General features: G+C 45.6%; 1 protein-coding gene across 1 annotated transcript; it reads left to right on the top strand.

The window, feature by feature from the left end:
- The first annotated feature begins 1,677 nt into the window (after positions 1–1,677).
- On the top strand, positions 1,678–11,895 carry phf12a (PHD finger protein 12a). Its single transcript, XM_030792570.1, has 15 exons — positions 1,678–1,743; positions 2,436–2,617; positions 5,588–5,660; positions 5,781–6,207; positions 6,676–6,796; positions 7,112–7,244; positions 7,497–7,661; positions 7,777–7,935; positions 8,265–8,946; positions 9,034–9,153; positions 9,314–9,445; positions 9,639–9,737; positions 9,868–9,950; positions 11,105–11,243; positions 11,362–11,895. The coding sequence occupies exons 1-15, from the start codon at positions 1,678–1,680 to the stop codon at positions 11,742–11,744; spliced, it is 2,964 nt and encodes a 987-aa protein (XP_030648430.1). The 3' UTR covers positions 11,745–11,895.
- Positions 11,896–17,095: the final 5,200 nt, after the last annotated feature.

Consider the following 17,095-nt stretch of genomic DNA (forward strand, 5'->3'; position numbering starts at 1 on the left):
GAGAGAACTGTAAATGAGGTGCAGCCTATGCCTGACATGGTTCAGAAGAAGGAGAGAGTGAAGTGGATCTCACTCTTTGTGACAGATTGTGTGACTAAACTAAAAAGTTAATTAAAAGATGGCATATTGTTCGATAAAGATTATTCAGTGTGGCCCAGGCGTGTTTCTCAAATTGCTAAGAGTCTAACAGTTCTAATACATTGTTTGTACTAAAGTTCCGTGATTTTCTCTCCATCATTGCTAAATGTGCATGAAATGACAGGTACACTAAGATTTCATGCCTAGCATTAAAAGAAAGTGGTAGTCAGTGTAGAGATGATCCTTAAATAGACCTTGGGTGGCATATTTAGACTATTTAAGAACGTTGGATAAATGGGTAATGGTTACAGGAAAGGTAAAGGAAACTAACACACAAATGAGTTAATAAAACTCAACTTCAAATCTGACTTCTCTAATGAGCTTGAGAGGAGACAGAGGCATCAGACGATGGCGCTTCACTTCACGTTCCAGTGAGCCACCAATTAACTTAAAACAATAGTCCAAACGTTCGTACGTACATAGACAAAAATAGCTTTTCATTTGTTTTTGTTTTTCCGATGCAACCATTTTCAAAACACATCCAACAATAAACTGAATTTTTTCCTCATTACAAAACACCACGGTCTGTTGGAAATTTTATATTATCGATACACCCATTGGTTCACATGTGATATGTACAGAACATGACCAATGGAGCGCCCTATGGCTGGGAACATACTGTAACACAAGGTAACAGATCGCGGGTCTTACGACAATAAACGATTTAAAACACTTTTAAATATAGTCTAAATATCGGCGTTACACCTCGTAACTGCATGAGAATGCGCCGTTGATGGAGCTATTATTCCTCCATCAACCTTCATCAAGATGGCTCCGAGGTCGACACAACGACGCATGCTCAAATGTCATTCTACGCAAGTTTTGCGCCAACTCCATGGAGAGGATGTGGCGAATAGTGTTGTAGGACTGGATGCACAGCATTTATTCATAACAACAATGATTTTCCCGTTATCTCAGCTGTATTCTTAGGCTCAGTGGTATTTTCAGGCTTCGGCTTGCAGCCGTCCGATCCGTCTCTCAAAACTTTTCAGTTCGTTTTGAATTTTCATTTCCTGCATCATGGAAGAAAAGAATTTCATGTCTTTATTCTGCATCTCTGCTAGTTACAATCACAGAGGAAGAAGCAGGCAACACACAGGCTAGGCCTCATCAAGGCCTACGGCTGCATTTCTGTTTATTCTTCCACTTATTCCGGAACACCTTGCCTCGAGATAACGGATTTTTGTTGTTTTAAACAAAGCATATAACACTTTTTGGGATCTACTGGAACCAAGAAGCTGCAATTTGTTTGTTCTGCACTGACTTGAACAGCTAGCTGATAAGCAAGCTAACTTAGCTGGCTAAACTGCTAACTAGCATAACATTGGCATTTGAATCGATTCTGCAACGCAAAGGAAATTGTCTTCTGTGGAAAACACCTCAAGGGCAGTAAACAGGCGGGAATATATGTTTTATAAAGGTGTCGTCACTTCGGAAATAGCAGATTGTGAGCATTGTTTCTTTCATAAAGTGGCAAGTTAGTTCCCAGTGGAACATAAAAATTGACTGTGCTAGGCAACCTAACAGCTAACTGTTTGAATGTGGGATAAAATGGAGACCCCAACGATTGTGTACGATCTGGATACCTCCGGTGGTCTAATGGAGGTAAGTGTCTGAGAACAATTTTGAAAAGAACGGATGTTTCATTTGCCTGTCACCTGTGTTTTGCCAATTCTACATTTGCAAAAACTTGCCGGTGGTTGCAGGTAACGCTACCCAATTAGCTTGCTAATCATAACATGCTAGTGAGCTAACTTAGCATCTTCTCTTGAGATTGAGGAATGCTACTAATTAGCAAACATTATTCCTTTAATCACCTGACCTTTAACTACCGTATTTCATGTTTTAGTTATAGTGTATTTTGGCATTCAAGTGACGATTGTCCAATCATTGCTGGACACAGTTCCGTTTAGTGTAACGATTGTCTTTGAATTCAAAGGTTTAGTTTTTGTGTTAGCTTGTTATGCTAGTCCATAGTCAGTTTGAAGGGCCCAACAATGGCTGACACGTCTCGGGTCTGTCCGAGGGAGGACGCCATAATAAAAGGATTGCTAGAATGATGGCTCGCTTTCATAAAACATTGAACGCTTTGATATATATGTATAAGAAAAACACCAGTTATATGTTTTATTGTGGTAAGCTCCGTGCAGTGATCAAGAGCCGTCAAGCATATTTGAACCGGTCTTGAAGTGTGAATTGTGAGTCACTAGCAAGCGCATGCCCTGCAGTCAGCGTTGTTAGTAACATGCACTAAAGAACTGAGCTGTATCGACTTTCTTTTCCATTTTTAACTTTAGCAAATCCAGACATTGCTTGCACCACCGAAGTCAGAAGACGGCGAGAAACGAAGTCGCAAACTTGACAGGAGCACTAGGAGAACTGGCCGAGCCACGAACCACGACACCTGCGACAGTTGCCGAGAAGGAGGGGACCTCCTGTGTTGTGATCATTGCCCCGCTGCCTTTCACCTACAATGCTGGTATGGTGACCAATATTTTTTAATTCCAAAATTTGACTCAAAAAAGATTATGAAAGCGTTACGGAAACCGATACAATTTGTATTAGCCGAGAACTTTGCTTTGGTGTTGAACTTGCATTGTATCGTCTCCTAGTAACGGACCATACCTTTGTCACAAGGGGGTGATACTTTTTCGTAGTAGCTGGATAGTTTACTGTCCAACAGTGAGAACTGACATCTGCAGTTCCTTTATAACTTCAGTGTGTTAGAAGCAGGTGGGTGGCTGATGACTCTCAGGACAGCGATCGTTGTTTCTGCTGAATTGTTTTTTTTCCTGCGTGACTGTTAGCACTGCCGCTCTGTGTGAAATATCTCCCCAGATGTTTCAGAGTTTGTTATGCACTGTAAAAACAACTCCGTTATTGTAATGAAAGTGTCTTGTGATTTGTTTTAAAAGCCAGATGGGCTTAATAATAACCTTGAATATATTTTGATTGCCTTAGCCAGAAAGGGATGCTAAACAAATGGTATGGGTTGACGTAGAATTTCTGTTTTACCATTTGCGTGAAGAATTCTGTCTTCATACTGTAACATGGTAACGCATTTATTTTTTTCCTCTCTTGTCCAAATGAAAATGTGCTTCTGGGCATACCCCCCCCCCTTTTTTTTTTTTCTTCTCCCTTCTTTTTCCACAAATGTTGTGGAGATCGCAGATGTTGCTGTTTAAATTTGATGTGGCCTCTTTGTGACCCAGCTGCTGGAGTTGTAAATTGTAACTTTGGGCTGTTCGTGAATGGAAACCCCAGAGGAGATGGAATTTCATTGGTCTGGAGTAAGAGCGGGGAGCCAAACCATATAAATAATCATTAACCTGTGCTCTCTGCACCTCCACCCAATGTGCCAACTCCAGCTCACCTTATTGTCCTGATAAACTCTGAGTGTAGTCTCAAGACAGAGAGAGAGCGTGTTCTCAGTTTGTTTGGAGGCGTTCTGTCCTCTTGAGCTTGATGGAAAAGCAGCCAGTTTTTCTTCAAAAGCTTTGGTTCTTTTAAAGTGGATTTTGGGGTGTTTTTTGTTGTAAGGATCATTGTCATCTGCTTTCTCTCAGTAGCTCCACCCGTTCTGACTGGCTGGCCACAACTGTTTCTGTAGCCACAAAACCTTTTGGCAAAGAATGGTTGTAAATGCTTGAGTCCTTCAGTCCACATGCGCTCATATTGTTTACTCCCCTGTGTCTGTGTCGCTGTTTGTGTCTGCCTCCTGGACGGTTTGTAGTCTGTCCATATGAGTCTGTGTCTGAGTTTGTAGTCTGTCCATATGAGTCTGTGTCTGAGTTTGAGTCTGTCCATGGGAGTTTGTTTGTGGAGAGCGTTCTGTAGCATGGTTGGCATTTATTGTTTCCATAGCGCCGTCTATAGTATCACGCACCTAGATCAGCCCCTGTTCTCGCAGCCTTATGTCCACAGAGGAAGGCATGAGAGACTGTAAGAGACCGCAGGCTTTGTCTGTCTCTCTCAGGAGCCTGCCGGGGAAAGGACTTCTCGGCTCATTTCGGCTCACTTTGGTGTTACAGCTATATGGTAATTGGACTGGTCTGGGTTCGTTCGTCGTGTGGTCCAGACCAGAGTGTGTTCACGTTTGTTTGTCACACAGTAGCGAGTGCATGCTCGGTTTACCTGCTCAGTCAGTCACACTTTCTTCAGCCGACGTGGTAGAATGTAGTGGCTTGTTCTTCCTGTGTGTGAGGACTGTGTCGACCGACCTGCACCCTGAAGGTGCTGAGGAGAGTTGTGCAGTGCAGAAAGGGATCCATCTGAGTGTGTGTTCAGACCACAGGGCCCCTCTGGTCTCCGCTGCGGACTTTCTCAAAAACCCTGTGCTGCTGTGGTGTTTTTGGGGAAGGGAGCGGAGGCATTTAAGGGCAGGCCAGCATTCAGACCTGTGCCGCTGGTATGTGCACAGTCAGAGAAAACAGAGGTCTCTTTCTTAAGACTACACGCCTTTGCCCCCCGCCACCCAACCCCTCGCATACAAAACAGAGTATTGAGTTACCTTTTGAACGACTGGAAACAAGGGCCAACTTCTGTCCATGGTCTTTGTGCAGGGTATTAGTTGCTAGCACAAGATATAAATGTTTGTTTTTACTTCAAGTCAGGATGGGTTGTTGAAAGCCAGACGTTTCTGTGTGAGGGGAATATAGTGGCTACATCTGAATTCCAAGGAATTCCAGTCACGGAACAAATGCATATCATTTGGACAGTGATATTCTCTCTCCCTCTCTCTTTTGAAAAGCTGTCTGTTCCATGCAGGTTATAGCTGAGCCTGGTTCTTTTCTTCACAACATGCTCTCTCTCCTTGGACTGAGAGCCCAGCTGATGTTTGGTGAAGCCAGACTCACAAAATATTTTTTTTTCCCTTTTTCTTTCTGTGTGTGTGTGTGTCTGTGTGAGAGAGAGTTTTTAAACATGCCTGATTAAAGTCATTCTCTGTTCACCAAACCTTGGATTAATTTAATCAAATATTTTACTGATGGCCAAATTAAACAAAGAGCAGTCTTACAGCTCTCCAGAGCTGGAGCTGAGAAACTGACAGGGCCCAGGAGTTGGATTCTGTCACTCTGCTTGCTTTTCGGTTTACGGCGGTGCAGAAAAGAAAAAGCCAAAAGGTTCTTGTGAGGTTTGAGTTTCAGTTGGAACAACAAAAAAAAAGAAAATTCCCTGGTTGATTTGCATATGTGTGGCAATGACACTAGAGATTTTTAATGAAACAGATCACCTACGTCATGGAATTTTGAGTTTCTGTCTTAAACGCTTTGTCTTCATTTCTGACAGAATAAACTAAGTAACCACCCTGTCAAACACCTTCCGTTTTTATTTGTATCAGTTCCAGAGTAAGAGAAGGGAGGGTTTCATTGTTAGACTGTCACATTGTTCTCTGTGAGCCTGGATGTGCAACGTTTTGACCTCTTGTTCATTTCTCCTGTTTCTTCAGTAATCCACCTCTGAGTAGGGAGATGCTGCCCCCTGGTGACTGGATGTGTCATCGCTGCACTGTCCGTAAAAAGGTGAGCATGTAGTTGGTTTAGGAGATTGGTCAGTATGGTGAAAATGCCGGTTTGAATATCTGTACTGAAAAAGGGGCAGTACTGAGTCAAGTCTGTGGTCCTGTGTTCCATGCTCAACAGAAACGTGAGCAGAAGAAGGAACAGATCAATGGACTTCTGGAGAAGCAAATGGCTAAACAGTCGCCCTCCCCTGCGGCCGAGCTGGAGCTGGGGACCCTGCGGTTGGACCCCGCCGTCGGAGTGGGAGCACCGGGGCTGCGGGCGGCCGTGGCCCAGGTCCGACTCCTGGAGAGGAGGCCCAGCAGTCGGCCGGCGACCCCCACCTCCAACGCCTCGTCCACGGACACGCCCACGCCCTCGGAGCAGAACGACATGGAGGAGGACCTGCTGGACGTGGAGGACGAAGCTCAAGGCTCGGAGCCGGAGAGTTCTGGCGCCCAGACGACCCTGAAGAGACCTTTTGACCTCCTGATCGCCGCCGCCATGCAGAGAAATCCCACGCAGTTCCAGCTGCCAACTGACCTCACCTGCACAACCGCACTTCCAGGTACGCACTCACAGAGAGGCCTCACAAACATACTACACTATCTGCCTGTTATCACCGTGGTAGCGTGTGAGAGTGTTTAGACTCTATTCAAAATGTCACGTATCTGCTCATGCGAGGCAGTCAAGTATCCAAATGTTTACACCACTGTGCCATTATTGTTTTATAGAAGGGGAAGCAGACAAGTAACAGATTTGGTGTTTGAATCCCAAACATAAACCTTTGACTGATAGTTTGGCCCTGTGTAGTGTGCTTGTGTGTTAAACATTCTGTAGGGTCACATGGGCTCTGACTGAAGCAGTAATGACTGTCAGTTCCTGTGGTGAAAATCATCCACTAAATGCATAAATGTAAATGTGAGGGCAGATGAAAGTGAAGTTTTAACGTTATGACTGTTCTGTCTGCTGTGTTTTGTTTTTTTTTTTATTGTTGTTTTTTTTTTAAATTGGACGGTATGTTGATCGCCTACAGGGACGAGTAAAAAGAGGAGGAGAGAGGAGATGACTGGGAAGAACGTAAAGCGTCCGCAGCATGAGCTGGATCACAATGGGCTGGTCCCACTGCCAGTCAAAGTCTGCTACACCTGCAGCAGGTACAGCAAACCACTGCACCAAACACACCCGCTCTACACAGGCACGGAGTGAGAGTGTGGCTCTGTATGGCTCGCTGTTGTGGGTGCTGTCTTACACCCCAAGTTCTGCGCTGTAGCACGCTGCATCAGTGAACTTACAGGACAGAGTCTGAGTGAGAAGGAAAGAGCACTCCAGATGGTTTTAATGCCGGATCAGTGGAGTAGTGTTTTTCTGGTTTATCTAAAACAGACTAGATCGTCTGATGTTGTCATCTGTCTCCATGTCCTGTTGTATTGACCAGTAAAGAGATTGAGAAACGGTGTGTGTTTGTACAGGAGCTGCAGACTGGCGCCGCTGATCCAATGTGATTACTGCCCCCTCCTGTTCCACATGGACTGTCTGGACCCCCCCCTCACGGCCATGCCCGCCGGGCGCTGGATGTGCCCTAACCACATTGAACATCTGGTGGTGAGTCCCTTGCCCACATTTACCGTACCCCCCCCCCAATCAGGGAATCGACCACAGTGGAGGATTGCAATGAAAATGAAAATGAAGTTGTGATTTGAAAGGAAATGCTAGCCAAAGTCACCTTTTCTGGTTTTCCAGTTGATTCCAGTTTTTAATCTGTGTCAGAGGAACCTGTCTTTCCTGTGTGTTGAGCTCCAGTGGTGTCATTGCACTAAACCTTTGGCTTTTTTTTTTTTTTTTTTTTAACTGCAGCTAAACCAGAGAAGCCTGACCCTGAGTAACCGCTGTCAGCTCTTCGACCAGTTCCAGAACCGCGTGTCCCAGCATGCCGTCAAAGTGGACTTCCTGCAGCGTATCCACCGCCAAAACCCACCCACACGACGGACGGCCCACCCACCCAGCAAGAAGACCCTTAAGGTGAGCGGACTTTACACCATACACAGGGACATGTTTCCCAGCAGCCTCTTTAACCGCAATAAATATTCATCTGTTTTTTTTTATTTTTTCTCTCCCCCTGACCCTGCTGTCCTAGGTCCCACACGCCATTAAGGCCCAGTACCAGAATCCTCCTTCCATGTTACCTCCCGCTGGGATTCGCAACGGGGAGCTGATCTGCACCAGCGTTCCAGACGCTTCCCAGCACCAACCCTCACTCAACCAGCACTTAACCAGTGACACTGAGCAGGAGCAGGTGGGTGTCACCTGGAGGATAGATTTTAGGAAGAGACCCCCACCCCAAAACCCTCGACAGACCTGTCTCACTCTGGGGATAATCACATTACCTCGCTGTGCATTCTTAATTCCAAGAAAACAGAAAATACAGGAATTATCCATCTCCTGTAATGTCATCCCAATGTCAATAACAGGACCTTGTGCTGTATTTGTTTACAAAGTCATTGAAATTAATATATCTACATTATGGCTTTTCTTACGCAAGTTAAATGTATGCATGATGTGTTGATGACACTATGTTGATCTTGCTGTGTTTTATTTTGTTTGTTTTGGGTTTTTTTTTAACAGTGGCTCAGAGACGTCATCTCGCTCCAGTGTAGCATCATGCGGCATCTGTCTGGCCGGCAGAAGCCCTCCCCTCGCTGGCACTCAGACCAGATGGAGAAGGCTGAACTCACAGACTCTGTCCCCGTCGACTCTGTCCCCGTCTCCTCCAAACCCTGCAGTTCGCCCGCCGGCCCCCAGGGGGCAGCCATCCTCAACTCAGTGGAGATCAGAGAAGGGGGGCAGGGGTCGTGCAGTTCGTGCTCTGAGAGGCCGTGTCAGAACTGTGGGACCACTAATGGTCCTGTGGAAAGACTGGCCCAGCCAAACGGGAAACAGGAGGCCAGAATCACACAGGATGACCCCCAGCGTAGGCTGACAGACAACCCTCTGGGTCCTGAAGCACCACACCCTGACACCCCTCCCCCCACGGCTCCCGATTTGTTGAATCACGCCAGCCCTGTGGCCACAGTGAAAACAGAGGACTCCACGTTAAAGATCTGTGCGGGACTAGAAACTCCGCCCTCTGCTGGCTTCAGATCAGAACTTAGCCCCTCCTCTCACATCGTAAGGAGTCCAGCAGAAGGCAGGCCCGCCCCCTCGCTAGCCAAGTGCATCGCATCCTCTCCTACCGCCGGCACACGAGCCGTCACACCACCCAGGGACATGGGGACAGGCTTCCAAGACTCTCCAGCACCCCCGTCTGGTAAGTGCTCTCTGTGCTGTGTTTGAATATGAACTGTGTTTGATAGTAACTATATAAGAACCATGGTAACTGTGCTGTGCTGTGTAGATGGGAAAGTCAGTCTGGATGCTGTGACACCTGGCGGTGGTGCTCTCTTTCCCGCCTCCGACTTCACCGACCTGGGAGAGCTCAGCAGCTGCCTGAAGGATCTGATGAAAGAAGATGGAGGTGAGTGTCACAGCGCCCTCTTCAGGCCGAGAGATTTATCCATGATTTCACCAGTTAGCCTCCGCCTAACCGTTTCCCTGTAGAACCTTTTTACTGATTGTTTCTCTGTCTCTCTCCCCACCCCACCCCTCTCTTTCTCTCTCTCTCTCTCTCTCTACAGAAATTGAGCTGAGTGCGTTAGACGAGAGGTTCGTGAAACTCCTGGCATGGCAGCGGATCCAGCAGCTCTTTGACCCCAAAGCACTTCCCCCCCAGACAGGCTGTGTGTCCCCCGCCGCCCTCAGACACGCAGGTGAGAGCATTCCTCCTCCTCTCCTTCCCTCCATCAGTTATCGCCCCCTTTCGTGTCCTGTTTCACACATGTGATTAAACCTCCTCATCTCTCCTGCCGCCTCCTCCGTGCATATTCTAATAACACCTGCATTTTCTGCCGTCTTGTACTGACAGTCCGTTCATTAAAGCTCTCTAATTGTTTCCCTCATCAGCACAAAACAAGGATGTGCAGGCCAGGGCGTCGTTTTACCCGCTGTCGGGAAAGGGCGATGCCGTCAGCATGTGCTACAGAACCCTGTACATTGGAACTGGTACGAGTCGCTCTTCTGTCTTACTGGAACTCTCTTTACGCACACAGAGAGAGAGAGAGAGCGTGCAGCCGTGCGGCCTGCCCTGAGCAGGCGTGAGTCTAAACAGGTGTTTTCTCTCTGACCTCCGCAGGTGCTGATATGGACGTGTGCCTTACAAACTACGGCCATTGTAATTATGTGTCGGGAAAGCACGCCTGCATATTCTACGACGAGGTGAGACTTTTGGCCTGGGTTCTGACTGATCGTTTGGTGGTGGTGGTGCACTGTCACCTGTCACTGAGAGAGGAAATATCTTTTTTTTCTCTTTCCTTGTTTGGTTTTGTGATGATGCATGTATGGGACAGTGGTGAATAGCAGTTGGCGTGTCGAGGCTCGTCAGACTCACAGCTCAGTGCACACAGTACAGTGATTTTTGGGTCAGGGTTAGGCTTTGGTAATGACACGGGATGAGCACGAGTACCCGTAAGTGACAGCAGTAATCAATCATGACAACACAATAAACGCCTGAATGACCGTCTATCGGATATATCAAAAAAATTTAACTTCATGAAGTACATTTTACACCGATCCAGTACCAGACAACACAACATAAATCCTTCCAGAAATGTAGCCATATCCTCATAAAAAATTTTTAAAAAATCTTCATTTAGAATTGTGATTGGTTACAGTGGCACTGGGGGCGGAGACTTACGGTCCACTGAGACTGAACAGAGACTGGGGAGTAGGAGCCTCTTCTAGGCCAAAGCCGTAGCACTAGCTATATAGCTAACAATGGCTTCAAATATTTAGTTATCCATAGTATTTCTTTATTTTAGTCCAAATTACATTGTGTTTACTGGTGATTACACTCGATCTGTCAGTACAACCAAAATACACATCCCTAGTAATGGCTGGGTCTTTTTGTCTCTTAGTACACTGGATAAATGAGTGAACAGGTGATTTTGTTGGGTTTCTGAGGCCAATCAGCTGTATCTGATAAGAAAAGACTGGCTCAGATCTCTCCCCAGTGCAGACAGCGATAACCAAGCTGCTGACTGATGGACTGGTATGCGTCGGGCACGCGTCCAGGCCGAGCTGCAGCCGCGTTGTCTTTGACTGCTCGTTCAGGCAGACGAGAAAGCCTGCCGAGTTTACGCCTGTGCCGCTGAATCAGCGTTAGATGATTAATGATTACCGGTTCGTTTCGCCACACGACCCGCCAGACCGGCGTTGTTCTTTACAGCCTCAGATAAGAATAATAACATGATGCATTGTTTGTCGGCCCAGCGTTGAGGGCTCTGTTGGTCCTGCATGCACAGTGTTGATTGCGTTCAGTAGCGCTGGGGGAGGAGACGTGACCACTGCGCACTGTGTGTCCTGTCCTACAGAACACCAAACAGTACGAGCTGTTAAACTACAGCGAACACGGCACGACGGTGGACAACGTGCTCTACTCCTGTGACTTCTCAGAGAAGAGCAGCCCCAGCCCCTCCAGCAGCCTGGTCTCCAAGGTCCAGAGCATCATCCGTGAGTCCCCTTCCTGCTCTCTGCCCTTCGCCGGGCCGTCAGGCACGTCACACGTTGTGTTTCAGAGTGTCAGCAGTGCTTTTTATAGAGGAGACCTGTGTGCTTCTGTGTTTCGCAGGACGTTGTAAGAAGAGAAAACAGGAGGAGGGGGAGGAGGAGGCCACGGACGCCGGCGCGGGGTCGGAGGGCGCCGTGATGAGCAGTCGGCCACAGGAAGTACTCCTCACGCCCTGCAACTGCAAAGCCAGCGGCTCGAGCCTGATTGGGGGCAGCGGGGCGGGCTGGGAAGGCACGGCCCTGCTCCACCACGGCAGCTGCGTCAAACTGGGCTGCCTCCAGTTCGTCTTCAGCGTCACAGAGTTCGCCAGCAAGCAGCCCAAGGAAGAGACCTGCGCCATCAGCTGTAGCCCTGACTCTGGTCAGCAAGGGCCACACCCACCACACAAGACCAGCCCCCAGCTCCACCACCTCCCACTGCTACACCACAACCCTGTCCCATAGCTGCCAACAGCTCTCTGTTCCCACGGCAACACCACCAGCCTCAGTAGCTGATATGTATAATGTATAAGCTCTTGTTTCGGTTATTTAATTGTTGATACATTTGCATGAAGTGAAGTACTTTACTGGCTCAGATTCTTGTGGGCAAAGTTGCACATAGATATTTTTCCCTTTTTGTTCTTTTTCCATTGTTTGTGTGTGTGTGTGCGTGTGTGCGTGTGTGCGTGCGTGTATGAGTAAATGCAAAACTTCGGTGATTTGAAATTGCATTTTTAAGGAGAAAAAAAAAGGGATACTTTGAGCGTCCTTAATATTCTGAGAACCAATGAGCAGCCGCAAAAGTTTCCACTTGTAAAGAAATCAGAACATGTTCTATTTTGTGCCAGTAACAATAGTTTTTATATAAACATACCTTTTTTTTTCATAAAAAAAAAAACCAAACCCAAAAAAACAAACAAAATCTTTTATTTACCCATTTTTATTTAATGTACTGTATTTGAAAGTATAGTGACGTTCTGATGGTCTTTTTTTTCCTGCTACTATTGCACAAGTAGCTTCTCTATTCAAATGTGTGTCAACACATGAGGTTACATATGTACATGTTTGTATATATGTCTGTGTTGTTTGTGTGTGTGTCTGTATCTGCCTTTTGTTTTCTTTTCGTTTGTATGTTTTCCTCCTTTCTGTCTGAATGTCAGCGTCCACAGAGCAGACATAGGGGAAAAGAGCCTGTTGCCTGAGGCAGGCGTCTGAATGAAGGAACCTGTGGATTCCATGTACATAACTTTATACCGTTTTGGAGTTTTTATATGTGTACAGTGCTTCATTTGGTTGGTGTTCAGTAGAAAAAGTGTTAAGGTCCTGTTTTTTTTTCAATACTGTAGTCAATATGTATATGTGTGTTTTAGAGCGAATATGGAAGATGTTTCGCGCACTCTGTAATTACGATTTTGACCAGTTTCTTGTCTGTCAAACAGTGTAAATACCTAAAGATTTTAAATAACGTGCTTTAGAATCGCCTCGTCCTCTTGTCTCTTTTTGTTTTATTCACCTTTGGGCATGAGAGCTATTCGTTCTGATAAGTTTTGATGTTGTTTGGATAGCATTTAGGCCAGCGGCTTCAAACGATGGCAAGGAATCATCTGGCCACAGTTTCCACACATATGAACCATGAACGTTTAATAGTAGCCTGTCAGATTACATTTATGAAGAACGTCTATAATCCTGATGGTGGAAGCCATGCCAGTGAACAGGTACGTGTGGCTTTGTTAATACTGAGGATGTCTGACAGACGCCCATGGGTGTCACACCGCCCTACTGGCTCTGCCCTCAGGTCCATGCCTTTAGTTCACACTTTTTCCCACAGCATTCTTACTGTCTGCCGCCACCCTGGCATTAAGGTTCCTACTGTCTGCCGCCACTTTGGCATTAAGGTTTCTTGGACAAAGTCACATTAGCAGTGATGGGGCATGGGTTCGAACCTATAACCATTCATAACAGTCCTGTGTCAGTACCACATTCAGTGACAGTGTCTGATTGAGCACAGTGGTGTCTTTAGTAGTCACCCTGATTCCTGTGTCAGGAAGTTTTAAACTCGCACGGAATCAACAAATCCAGCTGTGAAACACACACGAGACACAGCCAAAAAGCCGCGCCATGCACCTGGCACAAACACTTACTCCGTAAGTATCTGATGCACTTTATGGTCTGTGTAGTGTAGACGTGTTCCTCAGAGGCTTAAAAACGTTTTACTCATTTTCAGCCCACAAACGGCTTCTGGCGCAACCAGATTCCGTTTCTTTGTTTCCTTGGGCGTTAGCCCAGCGGTTGGCTGTTTGTAAGTACCATGACTCCTGAGCACAAGACTGGAGCCTCAGGCCAGAAGTCAGGAGGGGGGATCCAGGAGACCAGCCCTGGTCTTACCCCTCACGCCCACAGCATAAGACATACTGTGCTGAAGGCTAAAGTTAAGCCGGGCCTCGGAGGCGTATGTAATGCAATGCAAGGTGGGGAAATGTTTTGGTGGATCCTCTGTAACGTAGGCTCCAGGAGCAAACACCCTAACTGGAGTAGTATGACAGAACAAAGGAAGAGGGTGTTACGCTTTAGACTGAACAGGAATGTTGTGACAAATGCCCAAACAATGACGAATGATTGTGTTTCTGTGACGTTAAGTGTCAGTGTTGCATTGTGCCTGGCAGGAGGTGAGGAGAAGGGCCAGAGAAAACGCTGAGGACGGTTTTGACCAATTAATCACTTCCTGGGAACACTTCTGACACGCACACAAACACACACCCCTGCTGGAACTATACGGCCCCAGGCTGGGTTTGCATAAGGAAAGGACTTTTGCAAGAACGGGTCTGTCATTTCAGCAAGGCCTTTTCAATTTTCTGAACATTTGCCCATCCCTACATAGGTTTACTCCCCTCCAGGTTCAAAAACATGGTGACAGCCTGTGTCTAACTGCAGCATTATCACTATCAAAGACCAGATTCAGATTTATTTACATGTGTTACTCACATTTACATTGTCACATGTGTGCGATTGGTGGAAAAATGCTTCATTTCATCCGGGAGGTGAAAATCTAGGCCTGTGTTTCGTTAGTGCTAAAGAACTAAAAAAAAAAAAAAAACAGTTTTTGATCTTCTGCAGAGAAAAGATCGAGATGATCAAAATGTTATGAATGTGTCAAAGAGTTAGATACAGAACAGCTTCTTTACAGTATGTGATACTGTTTATTATCCTGTTTATCAGCTGTGGTTGACTCATCACAGTGTAGAAATCAAACTAGGATCTACTCACTCTCCTCGTACAGTCACTGTCTATAAATACTGCAACCATTACCAGTAACTATTACCTATACTGTAACCATTACCATTCCTGTCTATAAATACTGTAACCATTACCATTACCAGTCCTGCACAGTCCTGGTCACCTACGTTCAGATTAGCTGAGTATAGCCTTTTCTAAAACATGTGAGAAACACAGAACTTTTGCCCTCTTTTGATGGTTCAGAGAGGAAGACATCAACTGATTTATCTCCACTTGGCAAAAAACTTCAAGGCATCTTATCTACCCGATGGGTATGAAAAAACTTCTTTGGTTTGCATTAAAAAAATCTGATAAGAGATGGTCTTTGTCTGTCTTCCAGTCTGCTGGGCATTTCCTGTTAGACCTGAGTTACATTAACAGACATTAGCAGAGTCTATGAAAGAAACATCTTCCCTCTGACCGGCAATGCATGCCAGTGAAGACCAGTGCTTTCACACCAAAGCTGGAAACTCATTCAACTAATGCAATGGTGCAGTTTGGAATAAATTATCATTAGGAATTTAACACGTTAAACCTGTTAGATACGGCAGAATTATAATTAAAAGATAAGAGTAAGAGGAAAACCATTTAATTTTTTAAAACAAGAGTAGCACTGAAGACTAAACATAAAAAAAAAAAAAACCACAAACGCTGAGCAATGAGAAACAAATTATCCTTCACTGAGATTACAGATGGTTCTGTGACTTTGACACTCCAGTCTGTGTGTTTGACATGCATGACTCAGCTTTTTGCTGCACAAATATACAAGAAAAAAAAAAGAAAAAAAGAAAGGAAAAAAAAACAGTCTTGAGTTGTTCTTTATTCTAATGTGAACGTCATGGCAACATCTGGTAGACAGAACTGGCTTCAGAGCCATTTAAATGAAATATCCACTGTACAAGAAGTGCAGTGGATATTTCACTGTAATTGTGTTCTTGTACACACAAACACTTACACACAGTCACACCTGGAAAATTCTTTTGTGTCATTTTGTAAGCCCCTCTCCCTCCCTCCCTCCCTCCTCTCTCTAATTTGGACTCCAACAATCAAATCTAACAAGGTGCTATTTCTTTCAGTAACAGAAACACCCAAAGGCATGTCTGTCTATCATGCTGCTCACACAATGACAAGTCACAGTGGGATAGGCTGCGCGCTTCGTTAAAGAAAAAAAAAAGTGTGTGTGTGTGGGGGGGGTCTCTTTGTAGTGGATCCAATTGTCCTGAAGGGTTTCCTGTGCCGTGGTACAGTGCGTTCTGCGTGGACAGCTGTGTCTGTCCTTGTGAGACACGGTGAACAGTTTATACCCGATAAATAGTTCATTAATTATTTGACCGGTTCTGGGCCAGGAGGTTAATTTTGGGTGTAAGCGCGTTCGGTAGCACGTGCGTTGTTAATTTACCTTTGGGAGAGAAAGCAGGCCGATAAGGAGAACGGCAAGTTAGGCTTCAGGGTGTGAAGGTGATGAACTTATGGCGTCGCGCGGGCAGTCATCCGTCTCCAGAGACTCTGATAGATAGTCAGATATTGATGTTTTGATCTAAGGAAGGCAGTACTGTTTTGTCTCTTCCCGAAGCACACGTTGTTTGGTATGTACTACTCGCCAGAAAGACGCGCCTGAACCTGGTATTCTGGGTGCTTGCCGTGCGCTCCATGGAAACGTCGAGCGGCTGAGCCACATTACTAACGTGAGGAGTTTTTATATGGTGACGTGCGACATTCCAGTACCAGTTGAAGGGCCTGGTCAACTCACGTCCAGGAAAGTGTCACTATGTCATTTTAATGCTATTCTATGAAGTAACTGCTTGTGTGATGCGTTTTTTCCATTGTTGCATAAATGACTTCTCATTGATAGTGGAGTGGAGTTGGTTTTGGGGGTGTTCAGGTGTCACCTTATGCGTAGGTTACTTTGTTACTCTTCTTTTGTTTTCACTATTTGTAAAGACACCGTTTCCAAAGTATTTTCTGGGAACAGATGGGTCTGTTTTTTAATTCAGGTCGGAGTTTTGTGGATTTATGCACCTTCTGAAATGTCGGAAATGTGAAGCGTTTTATGCTCACGCGCGCTCTGTATTACTGACATCCCTGCAGAGACGTGCAGTCTTATAATTACCCGTAAGTGTTGACTGTTAATTAATCGTATTTAATAAACATATGATTTTTTTACGATTTTAGTACATAATGTTCATAATGTCCCGTAAACGTTTCAGTACACAATGCCCCGGCTTGTGTAGGTATTCCAACATCCGATTTCTGGAGCAAATCAGTAGCCCAGAAAAAGAATGATCTCAGCCTTCATGACTTTAAAATTTAGGTCATAACCTAATGCGGTGCGTCAGGTACATTCTCATGATTCCCCGAGACGGTACGTCGCTTTGTGCATTTGACCGATTTTTTTTTTTTTTTTTTTCGCACCTGAGGTGATAGATAGTTCATAGTGATTACCTCATGCTAAACGCCCCTTTGGAGTCAGACCATCTGCTGACGTTGTATGCTTACATGGAAGAACTCATTTTGATTGAAATTGTTGGTATTTTGATACTGGT

This window comes from Chanos chanos, chromosome 15 (assembly GCF_902362185.1).
Source record: "Chanos chanos chromosome 15, fChaCha1.1, whole genome shotgun sequence".
In the NCBI taxonomy this organism is placed as follows: domain Eukaryota; kingdom Metazoa; phylum Chordata; class Actinopteri; order Gonorynchiformes; family Chanidae; genus Chanos; species Chanos chanos.

Excerpts from the sequence above, each read along its gene's own strand:
- phf12a (XM_030792570.1), top strand. The coding sequence starts at position 1,678 with ATGTGGGATAAAATGGAGACCCCAACGATTGTGTACGATCTGGATACC. Across the intron at positions 7,936-8,264 it reads GTGACACTGAGCAGGAGCAG|TGGCTCAGAGACGTCATCTC; the intron begins GTGGGTGTCACC and ends TTTTTTTAACAG. Across the intron at positions 9,738-9,867 it reads AACCCTGTACATTGGAACTG|GTGCTGATATGGACGTGTGC; the intron begins GTACGAGTCGCT and ends TGACCTCCGCAG.